Raw genomic sequence first — 17,992 nt, 5'->3', positions numbered from 1 at the left:
AAAAAAAAAAAAAACAAAAATAAATAAATAAATAAAAATATAGTAGTAAGAACTGTAATTATTCTATATATAATTCTATATATAACTAAGCTAAGAATTGAATGCAAGAATAACTATATTATCAGGGTTACTTGTGGAGAGCTCTTGGTACAGTCGCTTTAAGAATATTGGCAAGAATATTTACACTGAGCTAGAACAAGGGAGTGGGCTCAGGAAAGAATTTGACTTTGGGCTAGGACAAAGAACTAGGCTCAAAATGGATACAACTGAGGAAAGTATTCTTTGTATCTTGATCATCTTGTTAAGTCCATGAACACAGTGATCCCAGACCTTTGTTTATGCTTTGTTTGTTCCTTAACTACTTTATGCTTGTTTGTTCCCTGACTACTTTGTCTTTGACGTAGAACTGACCCTATTCTTTACATACATATTGCATATATTTACATTCTATACCTATAATGGTAAAAAAGCAGACCAGAAACAAAAACTCACTTCAGCACTTGCTGGGGACATGTTAAGGTGCTGTCTAATTGTCTCTTTTTTCTTTAATCCTCACTCCCTACCCTGAGACCCTGTTGACTGACTGAACTGGCTTGGTCAGTTACTGTCTGAACTAGGTGTTTCCAGGTTCTTGGAACCCTTAAACATCTTAATCAAAACACTGACAGACTGCAAACAGGCAAGGAAACTATTGAGAAGTAAAACTAAACTACAGATAACATTGCAAGTGTGCAGTGGCTTCGAGATAGAGCACTCAAGATCCCTGGCTACTGTCTGGGGCCCTTGTTTATGGAGTCCAGAAGAATGAGTTAGTTGCTAACGGCAAGTATGGACAGTTCTGTTTTGATGGGCAGACTTTGTTCACTACACCTGTCCCTTCCTGTGATACATCTGATTTTAACCTATGAATACCCAATTATGCTCAGATATAAGGTAGGTTGAAGTGGAAACTTTAAGGGTTCTTTGGAAATTTGTTGTTTGGTCAGATGGTGTTTTGTTGGGGCAAACAGTGGAAGGGGAGTCTCCTGAAGTGGACAAAGTGAAAAGAAGTTTCACTAAGGCGGACTTCTGAAGGAACAAACAGTTCACTGAAGCAGACACAAATGAGAGGATATTTTGCTAAAGCAAGCATGTGAAAAGACTCGTGATGAAGGATTCCTCACTAACGACAGGTATGTATTGGTCCATCCTACATTGCAAAGTTGAGCTTCTTTTATCAGGACTCCACAGAAAGGCCTCTCGAGGCTTGCACAAACTTGGGCTTATTGGCAGACTGATGTCAGCTGATACAGACTCAGACTTACGTGCTGAGGCAAGACTTTTTTGGAGGGAATATAAATAGGACTCAACAGTGATGGCGGCTGGGCTTGGCTAGTTTGCATAGCTAGCTTCTTGAGTCTCACATCTTTGCTGATCTTCACTTCCTTGAGAAAAGCACAAGAGGGAACTTCTCCTGGTATTCTGGCTGGTCTTAATCCCTCCTGATTTGTGCTGACTCAGCTGAGATCTGGCTGGTCCAGATCATGCCACTGACCTAGGTCATGCTGATCTGGGTTTGCTATCCCGACCCTACCAAATTAGACTGCTGGTGTTATCAGTGAAAGTGTTTGGGATTGGATTGAGGTGCCATCGCTGACCTATGAAGGAACTGATAATTTCCTCACAGCTCAGATGGAATTTGCTCCACAGAGCCATTTCTAAACAGGTCTGCTTCCCCCATACCCTAACCTTTCTTTTCCACTGCCTCTAGTGGGCAGTGTGCTAGAACTATCATTAAAAGTGGACTTTGAAAAAGTTAAAGCTACTGTAGGCTCTTTCCCTTATTCACTCCGAGGACACAGTCTGTCTGACCACTCATACATCCAAAGTGTAGGTCAGACAGGATGTACCTACTTGTGACAAGTCCCATTTACTAGAAATTAACCACAAGAAGAATGTTAGAGAAAAAGAAATTTACTCCACTGCTGGAGTGAAGTGGTACGTGAACATGCAGCTCAGCACAGGGAAGGATCCCAGGTAGGTGCATTCTTAGGAAAGGGGTATGAGCACAGCCTAAAACAAGTTGAGTCCCAGGCTGTTAAGCTAGTCTTACATTTGCCTGCCTCAAATTTTAAATAAAATGTCTCTAAGACTCAGACCAATAAAGATAAAAGTCAAAGGATTCAACATAAAGAAAATAACTTAAACTATTGGAAAATTTTAAAAAACTTGATGAGTAAGACCTTGACATTAATAATATTAAATTTCAGATCTGAACTTTCCTTTAGTACTAGAGCATCAGCCAGCAAATGAAAGTAAGAATTTAGAGGAATTCCATTATGGTGAAGATTAAAATCTCAATGACAAATCCAAGCTTTGACATCAAGGGACAGAAGAAAAAAAGCGGGAGGAGGAGAGCAAAAATTCATTGGTCCAGACCTAACTAAAATCCTTAAAATGAATGATCCATAGAAAAGTTCATAAGAGCCAGATCTCTGAAACATTCAGAGACTGGAGAAAAGTATAGAGATGCCATGAGTGACTGAGGGGTCACTCTCGCCAGTCTCTAATCAGACGCCCTAAACATATAGCTCCTGTGGATTGACTAGTCCACCTCATCTTCTCATTACCAGGATCTATATGTCTTTGGCTACTCTGACTCGAGTCCTCCAAACGTAACATTACCCCTTATTCCCTCTCCACACTTGTGCCACAGTGACCACCAAAAATTAAAACGGATCACTCTGCTCACTTCCCTAAATTCATTCAAAGGCTGACCAGACTTCAGGCATCCAAGACACTCTAATAGGTCCATACTTATTTCTACAGCTCTCCTTCACTACAACCTTGGCTCTCAATCCTTATAACTTATATTGTATTTCTCACAAAATTCTGCACTCCCAAAATATAGCCAGTGACCCCATTATCTTCAGAGATGGGCATAAAGAAGTACACCAAGTAATAACTTACAACCAGCATCCCATCCCCCACTTTACTCCCCTCCCCTGCACCTTCAGCTTCACTTGACAATGTTAATTCAGAAGGTCCAACACAACCTGAACACCGTGTCTAACAACTCTTCTATCTACTGTCAGTTCGTTCCCACCTTTCCCAACTCCATCACTTCAATGCACACTATGCTCACCTCCAACTGCCTGGTGTAATGCCCTATCAGCTTCCAGGATCCTATCTTATCCTGACACAGAATATTTATGTAATTCAGAATAAAGAGAAGTGAGTTTAGCTAGCCACTCTACGTTAAAGGCTCAACCAGTCAGTGCAAGGCACTGAAAAGTTAAACAAATGAACATAATTCATCTTACTTTCCAAGACTCCACACATACCTTCATCTGCATCTGCTGAGTCTCTTGGTAACTGACATGCATTTTGTTTTGAAATATATTGTGTTCCTTTTCTAGTGTTCCAATCCGATCTTTCATCCTTGCTATAACAACACTGCTTCTTTCTTTCTCTGTCATCATTTCCTAGAATAATAAGCCAAAAAAGAAGTATATGAAGAACTTGTTATGACACTACCAAAGCAACATATCATGAATGCTCCATCGGTGCTTCTGTACAAAGCAAAGTCAAAGGTTTAAAACGAAGAAACCAAGAGTCTTCTGCAGCCCCTACTCTCCAAACCATGTTCATTTACAAACACTTACAAAGTGTTTCTATCTAAAATGCACTTTTTGATTCAATTAATATCTGTGAGCATAAAATAAATCCTACATGCTAATGTGATTACAAGAAAAAATATTGTAAGGCAGAACAGTGATTATTTCTTACTCTCCTTTAGAGTACAGTGAAAAGACTGGGAGAGGTGTAAGAATAGGAACCAAAGACAGGCCTATCTTTTAGAGGAAGAGACATGGGATGTCTATAGCAGAAAATAAGTTTTAAAATGGCTAAGTTAGAAAACAAACCTTTATTATATTTCTAGTTCAAATCTTAAAAGATATAAACTCCTAGAACAAATATTATCCAAGCAAATGAAAACAAGCAATTTTGGTTATCTGAAGGTATGAATACATCCCTGCTTTAAGAAACTGGAACAGGTTGCTTCCAGTCTGTCTGGGCCAGTGCCCTGAGCAGACATTGGGTGCAAAACTCCTCAACCAGACCCACAACACCCAGAGGAAGCTCCACTCCCAGGTGCTCTAAAAAGCCCAGGATCACAGGATTGCAGAGACAGCTTGACTCTGGGGGGTTCTGACACAACCAGGATCACAGGAAGGACACGCTCCAGTCAGATTTAGCAAGGGCAGGTAGCACTAGAGATAACCAGATTGGGGGGTGAGGGGGGCCGCAAGCATAAGAAAACCAGATGGCAGGGGGGAGGGGTGGCAAGTGTAAGAAAATAAACAACACAAACCAAGGTTACTTGGCATCATCAGAACCCAATTCTTTCAATCAGAACCATAGCAAGTCCTGGACACACCATCACACTGGAAAAGCAAGATTCAGATCTAAAATCACTTCTCATGGTGACGATACAGGACTTTAAGAAAGACATAAATAGCAACCTCAAAGAAATACAGGAGAGCACAGGTAAACAGCTAGAAGCCCTTCAAGAGGAAACACAAAGATCCCTTAAAGAACTACAAGAAAACACAATCAAACAGGTGAAGGAAATGAAAAAACTCATCCAGAATCTAAAAATGGAAATAGAAACAATAAAGAAATCAGAAAGAGAGACAACCCTGGAGACCAAACCTAAGGATAATAGGTATAGAAAAGAGTGAAGACTCCCAATGTAATTGGCCAGTAAATATCTTCAACAAAATTATAGAAGAAAACTTCCCTAACTTAAAGAAAGAGATGCCCATGAACATACAAGAAGCCTACAGAACTCCAAATAGACTGGACCAGGAGAGAAATTCCTTCTGTCACAAAATAATAAAAACACCAAATGCACTAAACAAAGAAAGAATTTTAAAAGCAGTAAGGGAAAAAGGTGAAGTAACATATAAAGGCAGGCCTATCAGAATTACACCAGACTTCTCACCAGAGACTACGAAAGCTAGAAGATCCTGGGCAGATGTCATACAGACCTTAAGAGAAATGCCAGCCCAGGCTACTATTCCAAGCAAAACTCTCAATTACCATAGATGGAGAAAACAAGATATCCCATGACAAAACAAAATTTACACAATATCTTTCTACAAATTCAACCCTACAAAGGATAATAGATGGAAAACACCAACATAAGGAGCAAAACTACACCCTAGAAGAAGCAAGAAAGTAATCTTTCAACAAACCCACACAAACCTAATTCTACCACTTACAACAAAAACAACAGGAAATAACAATTACTTTTTCTTAATATCTTAATATGCAAATTAATATTACCAACATATCCTAATCAACTGAAATCCAAAAATAAGAGGATTTAGAAATTTGTTGACTGTCATCCAGTGGTCTGTCTAATTTGGTAATTGGAAAAATAGGTCCAATATTGTACAATCCATGTACTCTTCCTGCTTGTTTGTACATGATGGTGTCTTGCTGTGTACCACATAATGGTCTTAAAATCATGTTTCTCCTATCTCAGCCTCTCTATTAGTAGTATTGCTTATTTCATGTTTTTACACTATACTATGGTTTTCAGAACAGCTTACATATTTCAAAAGTACTTACATATTTCAAAAGTATTTATACAGCCAAAAGAAACATAGACAATTAACTTGGGAGGTGGCTTTTAAGAGAACAACAAAGAGTGAGACTGAATGCTTTGCTTGACATTTGTAACTCCTGTATCAAGTTTGAAGAAGAGGACTTCCTAAGTTACTCTTTCTCTGAGATGAATGCTTTTACAAATTATCACAGCTAATGAACCAGATTCTTACCAGCACCTAATGTCTGTGACACTCCCCATGCAGAACCATTGTTCATTGAAACAGTTGGTGAATGACATTATGGATAGACCATCTTAATACACGCACACCATTTCTTAAATGAATGTGACCTGTTCTCTGTGGGCTGAGAATAAATTCACTCACTCAAGTCAAATAGCTTTGACCATAGCAGGAAGTCTGTATCCAAAAATTGTGCCTACAATTCATTCCTTGGCACAGAAGAACTGTCAATTATCAACTGTTAGCTACGATGGAGGTAAAATCCTTTAGTGATGTGAGGGTCATTGAAGTATAGCCTTATTAGAATGAAATCCAATGTCTAAAAATTGTTCTTATTTTGGGCTTGTACCACAGTTAAGAGCCAAGAGTTTAAGCTCTACTAAATGCAAAACAAACAAACAAAAGAACTTTATATATTCATGTTCATTTAATAAAATACTAGTAGTGATGTACTATTTTAAAATACAGTTACTATGTTTGGAGTTATGTAAAATTTGAGAAAAACATATGTATTTTCAGTATTGCTGTAGACAAGCATCTACATAAGACTGTTCAATGATTGTTGTTTTATATCAACTTTATAATACTCATTTTTATTGTTATAACATTTTATAAATTTTAAAGAATGACAAAAAAAGGTTTTGTAGGTATTGATGGGAGGGTCTCTGGGAGGAGTTGGGGTACAAAAAGGAAACAAGAATGTGATTTAATTCTATTTACTTAAAACATGTTTTTAAATGTTAACAAATTCAGATAAATTGAAATCATGTAACTTTTCTCATCATAATGCAATAAAACTTAAATCAATAAAAAAATAAAGTAAAAAAAATGACAAAACCAAATCTTTTATATTTTATATTTTAGATTTATATTTGAAAGCTGTCTAAATGTATTTTTATAAAAGTATCATACTAAAGCCAGTTATGTTGACAATCATCTCTAATCCCAGCATTTGGAAGTATAACAAGGGGGTCAGGAGCACGAGGTCACTCTCAGCTATGCAGCCAGCTTTAGACCAGCCTGGGAGACCTAAGGCTGTTCCACAACTATGGGGAAAAAAAGCACTGCACTTATTTAACTCCATATCAAATATGGTTAAAAAAAAAGAATTTTATTTTGAAGACAAGTAAGTCAGATTTATTTTTATGCAGCTATTTAACTTAGTTATGAAGTGTACACATCCCCAGTATACAGGACAATGACAACACTTGGGTTGAAGCAATAAATAACCACTAAACAACAAAACATCAATCAAAAAGTAACAACCTATTTTTTTAAACTTCAAAAAACTGTATTAAATGATATTCATATCAAAACAGGTTAAAGTTAATTATAAGGAAGGAAGCTTATAGCTTCTTGTGCTTGCACTGACTCTTCTTTTTAGTCAAGCTCACAAAAAGATTCACAGAGAGCCATTCATCCCTGTGGGGTAGTGATGAGATCGCACACACGCTTGTCTATACTACCATATCTAATGGACAAAACATATTCTCTCCAGATTCCACTTCTGTTCTCTCAGTTGACACAGATATTTTTAAAGGTTTGTTTGGGGTTAGATTTTACCCCTCAGACTAAAATGTCTAAAGTTTTAAAGAAGCAGAATTTAAAAGTATAAATATTTATCATAAGACTATGTATACATAAGTAATAAAAGCTTCAGATGAATCTCATAAATGGACATTATGCTTCTCAGAAGGACAGATCCATGTCACATCCATTAAAAACAAATTCTTGTGTTCTGAGTACGACGGTTTTGCTATTCTGGTTAGACTAATAAATATTTTATTTTATTTGTTATATCATAAATGACTATAAGTCTTCCGTATGAAAATCCTAAAAGAAAACTATTCTTATTGTACATAAATTTATTCTATATAAAGATATTACATAAAAATTAAATTAAGGCACTAAGGTACATGGTGCTTTTAAGTGACTCACTGCCTCCAACTCAGGAAACATCCCTGAACCTAAGAGTGCCTTCTTCACCTGAGTCAACTGCTTACAGCGCTCCTTTGTGGCAGCAGCATCTTCCTTCATGGCTGTGAGCAGCCGTTCCTTCTCCTGAAGCTGATGCAGAAGACCACTCAATTCTCCTTTATTCGACTGAAATTGAGAAATCAGGACGGAATGAGTAAGTTAAAATAACCCAATGCAACTGTGAGCATGAAACAGCTACGTCAAAGGGACGTACATCTAAAATAAATGACTGCCACACGCTAGACAAACAAAATCAGATAAGTCACTCCAACAGCAAATATTCTAAAACTAGTAGGGTACAAAGCAGCATACAAAGAAGTAACAAAGAAGTATAGAACTAACACTTACACGCCCAAAAGTCAAAACAAGTAACTTTCCTCCTTACTTTCCAAAGGATTAAGAGACTATGAAATCACATGACCTCTCACCAAGAAGCAGCCATGTATAATTTCAAATCACAGTACAGGGAAGACCAACAGAGCAGTGACACTCGAACATGGTGCTCAGCAACTCTGTCATAGCATGCTAAGATGCCACCAATGCCAGTTCTCTGAGGTCAGCAAGCACCATTCCCAAACAAAAAAACAAAACCAAACCACAACGTCCCATTTGACATGAGAAACAAATGCAGTTTCAGGCAAGAACTTTCTTGGATGACAGTCAAAACTATACAAAGAAATTGAATGAAAATGAAGAAAATGAAAAATATTGCAACAACTTTACTATACTAAGAACACAACAAGCAGGGGTTGGGTGAGGGAGGGACAATATGGGAGGCCCAAATGGAACAAAGGCTTCACTGCCTGGACAGCCCCAAAGATGAAATTGGGCAAATTCATTGTTCCCCACCCAGCACAAAGACTGTGCAAGGAAAGAGACCTCATGTAAGAGAGAAGCTCCACACTGGACACATCAGAAGAGTTCCCTTCCCCTTCTATGTGCCGTATATTACCTGTAACTCCTGCCTGCCTCCCATTTAGTGTCGGCTCTGTGGGTACACAGTGGCCCAGGCTTTGGCTGTGCCACCATTCTTCTTTAAACTTGTTGGCCACAGTTGTTTCTTTGAGTTTTCAAGAAGTTTTCATGAAAACTCTACTTCAAAGGTTTTGTCAGATTAAAATCCTGACTTGTTGATTTTGGACTTGAATGATAGTTTAGTGAGGTTTAACATTACTCCCTTTCCTTCAATTATTTGTTTACTATTCTCCACATAAACAAAGCCTGAAATTCACACTCTTGCCATACAGTTTTATCAAACTGCTCTCACAACATACACAGTGTTTATCTGTGGCTGTCTCCCACTGCCTGCACTGGCAGGCATGAGGGGCGTGGTCAGAGGGAGTGCTGAACTCTAGCACACTGCAGTTCTACTATAGCGTGCACTCAGCACACCTCCGTGGTTTTCATTAGTGTCTCTGAAAGAGCTGAAATCACTATGTCAGGCAAAGGTTAGCTCTCCTTCGCCTACCTTCATTACCTTTTACATCTTAGTCTTTAAAAAACATAGAATGTCTAAGCAAAGAAAGCGCTAATTTTACTTATTTACTTAATACCAGTATGTCCTTTCTGCTTGTTTACAACTAGATCATTAGACAATGTTACTTTTATTTCCACTTGGAGTTTTACCAGCCCTAAATCAAATGTTATCCTTATAAACTACTTAACTTCTTCCTGGACCTACCTTAACTAAAAAGCAAAGGAATTCCAAAGGGCCTCCACCCATAACATAACTAGCTCCATAAATCAGCAGGAGCACCCTTAACAAGAACATAGACAGTTGTTTATAATTTTAAGGACAATAACAGCTAGGTATAACATTACCTCAAACCATTCATGTGCTACAAACTTTCCCAAAACTCCACAAGTAACTAAAAACTCTTTAGAAATATTCACCTATCTATACTAAAGTGAACCAAAGAACAAAGTTCAGTCAAGAACACCACGCTATCTAGGCAGTGGCACACACCTTTCAACCCAGAGCTTAGGCAGAGGCTGGCGAGCTCTGTGAGTGAGGCCAGCTTGGTCTACAGATCCAAGTTCCAGTACAGACAAGGCTACCCAGAGAAACCCTATCTCAAAAAAGCAATTTAAAGCAAAACAAAAAAACATCAAAAAGGTTCACTGCAATAGAGCAATCTGTGTTATATTTAAAGTCACCTATATCTGCTGACTGCCTTAAAACCACAATCCAGCTAGCATATTACAATATAAAATGTCAAACTTTCTGAGTGTACTGCTGACATACTCAGAAGTATGGACGGGCTTTGACTGCTTTGACAAGAAAAAGCCCACAGTTTCTGACAAAACAGCTCTAAAATAACTAGTTATCAAGTAAGGCACACTTGAAAAAGTGCTACTGGCAAGGAGGAGAAAGAAGAGACTTGTGGTAGAAGAACCAGAAAAGAACTAGTTCTAGTAAAATGCAGTGAAGATTAAAAAAGATGTCACTAGGGCTGGTGAGATGGCTCAGCAGTTAAGAGCACTGACTGCTCTTCTGAAGGTCCTGACTTCAAATCCCAGCAACCACATGGTGGCTCACAACCATCTGTAATGAGGTCTGATGCCCTCTGGTGCGTCTGAGGGCAGCTACAGCTACTTACATGTAACAATTAAAAAAAAAGATGTCACTAAACACAGCTACAGGGAAAAAAAATAATGAAAAGTGGACTAGCCTACATGCAGAGAAAAGCACTAACAGGGCTCTAACAGTGAGTGGATAACCTGATGTACGTTTCCAAGATAACCTCACAGGCACATAGAAAGCAGAGGAGTGGCCTAAGGAAAATCCAAACCAGACTACTGGGGGTGATGGGTGATGATAACACAGGCTAGAGTGGTCTTCAAGATAAAATCAAACATTCCTAAGTAGGAAGATGAGGACAATATGTGTTTGTGTACCATGATTGAAAACAAGGAAAATTAAGTCAGCCGTCTAACACTGAATACCAGATACCAGGTCATCCTTATACACATTAAAACTTACAAAGTTGGCATTTTTCTATATGACAAAGCATATGTAACACTATACATAGTGAACATGAACCATAAAAACGTTAGGTGCACAGGGATTTGTTTTGAGGTAATTTATTTACAGGTTTTTGATTTTGTTGTTTTGGGGGTTTTGGTGGGGTTTTTTTTTAATTTTTGTCAGACATGAGGGAGGGGAGTTATCCATAAAGAGTGGTAGGGGTGGGGTCGGGGGTGGTCAACCTAAGATATTATTTCTCAGGATAGCCAGCAACCTTGGGTTTTTGTTTTGTTTTGTTTTGTTTTTGCTTTGTTTTTGTTTTAGGCAGGGTTTCTCTTTGTTCTGGGGCTCACTAATTCAGTGAGGCCAGCTAGCTAGCAAATTTATGAGCACCACAAATCCTCCCCAGCACTGAGACTACAGGCACATGCCACTACATCCAGTGTTTTACATGAGTCCTTGGAGAACAGAAACAAGAGTACTAACCATTAAATGATGGTGGCAAGCCAAATACCTAGTGGCCGGTTCTAGGATCAAAACTCAGATTCTCAGGTTTGTGTATCAAGAGTAACTAAAGTTACCTCCCCAACCCAAAACCATGTATTCTTGCAAAGAAACATTACACACAGAGAGAAATTCTAACCTGAACAAAAGGTTCCAGGTCTTTCCAATGTATAGTCTTCAATTACAAAGTATTTACTATGTTTTGTATCTAGAAATTATCTGGTATTACTTCATCAAGACTTCTAGCTAGGGGCTGGAGAGATGGCTCAGTGGATAAGAGCATTGACTGTTCTTCCAAAGGTCCTGACTTCAAATCCCAGCAACCACATGGTGCCTCACAACCACCCATAATGAGATCTGACAACCTCTTCTGGTATGTCTGAAGTCAGCAACAGTGTATTTATATATAATAATAAATAAATCTTTGGGCCAGAGAGAAGGTGACCAGAGTGAGCAGAGGTCCTAAAATTCAATTCCCAACAACCACACAAAGACTCACAACCATCTGTACAGCTACAGTGTACTCATATACATAAAATAAATAAATAAATAAACAGGAATATAAACTATTACAGTGTGCCTCACTTGGTAAACTTTTAGAAACTGTTCATAACTGTGCAGATAAAAACTGCTTACCTTCTTTAAAGCATCTTTTATCACACCAGACTTTTCCTTCAGCAAGTCTACAATACAAAGAGCCTCATCTTCAGAAAACATCATAGTCTTCAAGGACAGAAGGAAATCTTTAAATTTCACTTCAGCATTTTCTTAATTATAAACAAAAGGAGGGCAAAGTTAGCATTAGAGATACAAACAATAATTTGAACAAACATAAACATAAAAAAATCCCTGACCCATAAAGTCAATAACCATAAGAAAACAGACTCTAGGTCAAGTAACAATAGCTACTTTAGTCAAGAGGAAAAAAAATAATGCTTATCATCTGTACCATGGAAAAATTACATTAACTAAAAGTTTTCCCAGACTGCAGGATACTAAACTACCAATATGCTCTAACGTTTTATTCCATTTGTTTGTTTGTTTGTTTGTTCGGGAACGGAGCACACATATCAGATGACATAGTCTGAGATAGTTCTTTCCTCCCGAGGCTTGAACTCAGGTGGCCCGGCTTGGCTGCAAGCATCTCACTGATCCTGCTGCCCTCACTCTTAAACCCATGTAAGCAGGTAGTGGTGGTGCACACCTTTAATCCCAGCACTTGGGAGGCAGAGGCAGGTGAATTTCTGAGTTCGAGGCCGGCCTGGTCTACAGAGTGAGTTCCAGGACAGCCAGGGCTACACAGAGAAACCCTGTCTCGAAAAACCAAAAGAAAAAAAAAAAAGAAAAGAAAAGAAAAAGAAAGAAAGGGATCATTTGCTGGGCAGTAGTGCCGCACACCTTTAATCCCAGCACTTGGGAGGCAGAGGCAGGAGGATTTCTGAGTTCGAGGCCAGCTTGGTCTACAGAGTGAGTTCCAGGACAGCCAAGGCTATGCAGAGAAACCTCCCCGGGGGGTGGGGGAGGCATGTAGTAGATGGTAGCACCTGCAGCAGGTGTAAGCTCAATCTCCTCATTTAATTATTAATCCTGCCTGGGTAAACCAAACTCCATAGATGAGATTAAGTCTGGGATAATAATAACAATGCAATCTGCTTCTAAAAAGATCAAATATAAAGGAGTTCTGACATTAAAACACTGTATACATAAAACATCTCTTAGCTTCACCTCTAATCCTCTAGGGCCCCTCGACAAACTCCCTTTCTTCAAGGAACTTCTACCCAGACCCAAAGCAGCCAGCCCCAGCCTATTTTGCAGGTCAGCTGCACTACATTTTAAAAGATAATCCTGGGATAATATGGAATGAGGGGTAAATGAAAACTGCCTTTTCTACTCAGTTCTCTAAAATAATTTATTTTATGTTCATTAGTGTTTTGCCTGCATGGACATCTGTGTGAGGGTAGCAGAAGCCTTGGAACAAGAGTTATAGACAGGTGTGAGCTGCCGTGTGGGTGCTGGAAATTGAACCTGGGTCCTCTATAGTCTCCTATAGTCATCATCTCTATAGTCTCCTTTACTCAATTTTGATATGAACTTAAATTGCTCTTAAATATACATTGAGACAGTATCTTTTTATGTAGCCCCAGTTAATATTGCACTTAGAATCCTCTTTCTCACTCTCCAGAGTATTACAAGTACAGGAATGTGTCCAGCTAAAACAGTCTCTTATAGGGGACTAGAGAGATGACTCAGTAGTTAAAAGCACCAGCTACTCTTCCAAAGAACCAAGGTTCAAGTCCCAGCACCCACACGCAGGCTCAAGTCATCTGTGACTCCAGTTACTGTAGCTCGCATACTTTCTTCTGGCATTTACATACGTCTAATCACAGTCTATCACTGAAGGAAGTCAGGAGAAAAGTTGCTTACTGGCTTTTTCCCTACGGCTTGTTCAGCCTGCTTTCTTAAACAGTTCAGTCTTATCTGCTCAGGGTGTCGCTGTCCACACAAGGCTGGGCCTGCCTACATCTATCAAAAAGACACTCCATGGACTCCCTACACACAGGACAGTCTAATTGAGGATGCGTTTTCTCAACTGAGGGTCCTTTTCCTAAGTAAATGATGATAGCTTATGTCCAACTAACAAAACAAACAAACAAACAGTACAGAGTCTGAAACAAACTGCAGTGTTTTTGCAGTACATATAAACTCCAATCCTCTTACAGAAACAATAGTTTAATGACAGAAAATGATGAATGGTACTTTCCTATTATCATTCTTCAGCAAGTAAGCATCGAGTTTATCTCGAGGTTGTATCATTAGAATGTCTGATCTTTTTTTAAATGCGGTTTCAGTTGTCTACTTTGGGTTTCAGGATTTTTTTGGTTTTGTTTTTCTTAATGTTAAATGAATTTTGGTCTAAGATTATGACAAAATTTTCAATCATTTCTGAAATGACTCTCAATGTACTTCTATCCTTTTATACTACTTATTTATACAAAACAACACTTTCAGCATAGATTTTAAAAATCAAAATATCAACCAACTCAGAAAAAGATACAGATGTTCTGCAATACCAAATACTTAACATTTAATTCTTTATGTAAAAATAAGCAAGTCTGGGCTGGAGAGATGGTTCAGCAATTAAGAGCACTGGCTCCTCTTCTAGAGGATCAGGGTCCAGGCCCCAGCAACAACAAAGCAGTTCACAACTGTCTGTAACTCCAGTGGATCCGAAACTCTCACCCACACACACAGGTAGGCAAAACATCAAAGCACATAAAATTAAAAATAAATACATCATAAAAAATTAAAAAAAAATAAACAAGCCCATCCATTTCATTAGGATACAAATTTCCATATAACTTTAATAAATGGTAAAATGGTATGTATACCAAAGAATTTTTTAAAACAAATTCCTCTGATTTATTAACAATGTTTTCTTGTCATACCAATTTTATATACCTAGGATTGCATAAAAATTTCTCAAGCAAAAGATGGTCCAAGTGTTTAAAAGTTAAGAAGCCCTAGACTAGAGAACTACAGTAAGTCTTTTATTTCAAGGATACTGGTTTGTCTTTTCCAATACATTGATCTTATGAGAAAATGTGCACCAGGCCAACACTCAAAACCATAATTTTATAACACAACAGATCACAACATTTTGCATACTACCTTTGTCAGTTTCAATCTTCAGCTTTTTGGTTGCAGTTTTCTGGATTCCTTCTACATGATCTGGTTTAATCATATCAATAATTTCTCTCTTATCCATCACGAGATTTGAGTTAGCATTATCCATCAAAGGAATATAAGGAATAAGGGGCTCATCCAAGACTGCAACTTAAGTAAGATCATAATCACTAAACCGTTAAAGCTAAGTAATAAAACAATATACAGACACATTTAAATTTAATTATAAATGCAGTGATCCTAAAATCTCTTTATTAGCTCAATTTAGTTTCAAATATCCACTTCACATTTAACATGATTTCTAAAGTATCAGTTTAATATTCTGAAATGATTCAAGTCATCTTAAATGGGTAGTGTATCTTCTCTTAATAGTGCTGAAAACTTTTTCAGTCTATCTTTTAGCTAACTAACTAACTAACTAATTAATTTAATCTTTCTGAGGTTGTCTTCTCTTCTGAGATGAAATGTCACTATGCATCCCATGATAATCCTGAATACAGAATCATCATGCCTCAGTCTTCTGAAAGATGAAATTATAGATGTGCTACAACACCAACCCATGTCCCTGTTTGAACAGAAAATAACCTATTTCATTGCATTAGTACTCGTAGGAAGTCCATTTTTATTTATGGTGATACTGAATTACCTCATAAGTGGCACTGAACTCATATGCAACCTAGGATGACTCTAAACTTCTGATTACCCAAGCACCCACCTCCATGTTTCAGTAGTGCTGGGGATTAAACCACAGCTTTCTGTATACTTTCCAACCCACCCATGATCATTTTAAATTCAGTTTCTTTCCTATGGTGGGTACAAATTTAGTCATTTTTACTTGCAATAGTTTCTCATTCCAATAGGCATGCCTTTAATTTCCACAGCACACCTTACTATGCTTATCAAGTTCACAGGAAGGCTAGATATGGTGGCACGTGCCGTTAATCCCAGCCCTCCAGAGGCAGAGACAGAAAGATCTCTGAGTTTGAAGCCAGCCTGGTCTAAATAGTGAGTTCCAGGAAAACCAAGGTTACACAGTCCTTGTCCTCAAGAAAGGAAAAGAAATAGAGGGAAGCCTACAGATTTTACTCCCAATTTTGTGTTGTCTTCCAATGTGAGAAATTCTACTAAGAAAATGAACAAAAATGTGTTGTTTAGAGATAACAAATGTCTATACTGAGATGAGTATCTCACTACATTCCTTTACAACCAAGCTTTTGGGCATGAAGATGCAGCCCAGTGGTAGGCCATTAACCTAGCATCCATATATAAGGCTCCAGGTTTGACCTTATACAGCCTTCTCCATAAAGAAGTTTTGTGTTAATAATTCCTATGTCTTACTTAAAGTTGGTGAAGTTTAAATGAATCATATATATGCAGGTAATACTATATCATAATTTGTCTGATACATCATAATTTTAATAATAATAATTTTAATAATTTAATGGAAATCAAATTTCATCATTTCTCTTTCCAAGTTTAGTGTTCTAGCCACTGGGTAATATGACAGCCCAGCACTGCTTGTGAAAGCACTGCTATTTAATCTCCATCAACCTGTAGTCAAGCTTTCCTGGTAAATTCTGAAATATATCAGACTGTTTTGTCACTTTTAACTGGATGCCTGCCATCAACGTATGCAAATGTTATATAGGAGAGAATAAGAAATGCAGGGTAATGTGGATTTAACATGTGAATTATTTTCAACTGATATTTTAAAAGTATGAATATTACATATATTCTCTCATTTTTAACATCTTAAAAACTAACTTGAAAGTAGAAGCACAACTATAAAGAGGAAAGAAAACAAGGGAATAAGGAAAGACATTAAGATAAGGAAGGGCAGAAAGGATAGATATATATGATCAAAGGGACATAGAGATATATAGACATTTACATATAAATATGTGGAACTTCACAGTGAGCATGTTACATTAAAGCCCTTTCCTGGAATTGGCAATGTAACTCAGTGGGTAGAGTACTCATCTAGCATGCTTGCCAACCAGGCTTGGTGACTCACACCTGCACAGAGCACTGGGGAACTGGAAGCAGGAAAAACAGAAGTTCAAAGTCATCCTCAACTACATGGTGATTTAGCAGACAGCATATAAATAACTTTTAAAAAAATTATTAGTGTGTCCAACTAGCAGGTTAGTAATTATAATAAAAAATATGATATTTTGAAAAATATAAGTGTAAATTATTGGGGAATACTTTTATTCTAGCTTGTACAAATTTATTATTTTCAAACCTATGAATATTTACAAATATTCTGCCCTTTTAAAATTATAGATTTAAACACAAGTGTTCTTAGCACATCTATTAAAGCAATGCAACTCTAAATGCATTGCATTTTAGACTCGAATTAGCATCCCAGTGGTCACAGTACACAGAGGTGGAAATTAAAGAGCACGTGGGGCCTCCAGAGCTGCTGCCCACACCGCTCTATAGTCAGCATTCATAAAACACATCCACACATCTCACCATTTTCTGTCTTTGGCTTCTTTGGCAAGCCCTTCTTCTTTCCTAGCCCACTTTCTTGTTTAGTGTCTTGCTTTTTTGAAGGTGCCGTCAGCATTTCCACCTTTTTATCTTGCTCGTCTTTATTAAATAAGAGGGGGGAAATCATCACAGCAAACAGTAAACACACCAGAAAAGAAGAAATTAATCATTTCTAGAATGCTTTACTGCAAAACCTTGAGTCTTATATATTTAATTTCTGCCACTACAAACATCTCCCGGCTTTCTTACTCTAAAATATCAAATCTTTAATGTACGTGGCCCTTTTTTCTCATTTCAGAGCCACTCCCAGCCCACAATATGGTCACCTACCATCTTAAAGATAAAAACTTTCCCTACTGGTGCAATTCCCACACTGCATATCCATTCCTTTCTATATGGACAAAAAAAAAAAATATATAGCTGGTACTTTTTTTCTTTTCTACAGACCACTAATTGTAGCCTAATTTTTATCTCTCCCACTCCAATAAGGGATTCTCGAATTTGTCCCAAATTTTACTGCAATTAA

At 37.7% G+C, this 17,992-nt stretch overlaps 1 protein-coding gene across 29 annotated transcripts in view; it reads right to left on the bottom strand.

The window, feature by feature from the left end:
• The window catches only part of Ktn1 (kinectin 1), a 123,038-nt gene that overhangs the window by 58,011 nt on the left and 47,035 nt on the right, over positions 1-17,992 (bottom strand). For 27 of the 29 annotated variants that reach the window (XM_031362475.1, XM_031362480.1, XM_031362478.1 and 24 more), the window contains 5 exons: positions 17,449-17,565; positions 14,956-15,120; positions 11,923-12,053; positions 7,824-7,940; positions 3,324-3,464 (listed from right to left, as the gene is read on the bottom strand). In XM_031362475.1, the coding sequence (XP_031218335.1) occupies positions 3,324-3,464; positions 7,824-7,940; positions 11,923-12,053; positions 14,956-15,120; positions 17,449-17,565 (671 nt within the window). The remainder of the gene's footprint in view (positions 1-3,323; positions 3,465-7,823; positions 7,941-11,922; positions 12,054-14,955; positions 15,121-17,448; positions 17,566-17,992) is intronic. The other 2 variants (XM_031362477.1, XM_031362486.1) reach the window with 2 other exon arrangements.

Source organism: Mastomys coucha, unplaced genomic scaffold, assembly GCF_008632895.1.
Source record: "Mastomys coucha isolate ucsf_1 unplaced genomic scaffold, UCSF_Mcou_1 pScaffold9, whole genome shotgun sequence".
Lineage (NCBI taxonomy): Eukaryota > Metazoa > Chordata > Mammalia > Rodentia > Muridae > Mastomys > Mastomys coucha.
Note: the sequence above shows the minus strand (reverse complement) of the source record. Positions and strands in the feature narration are given on the sequence as shown.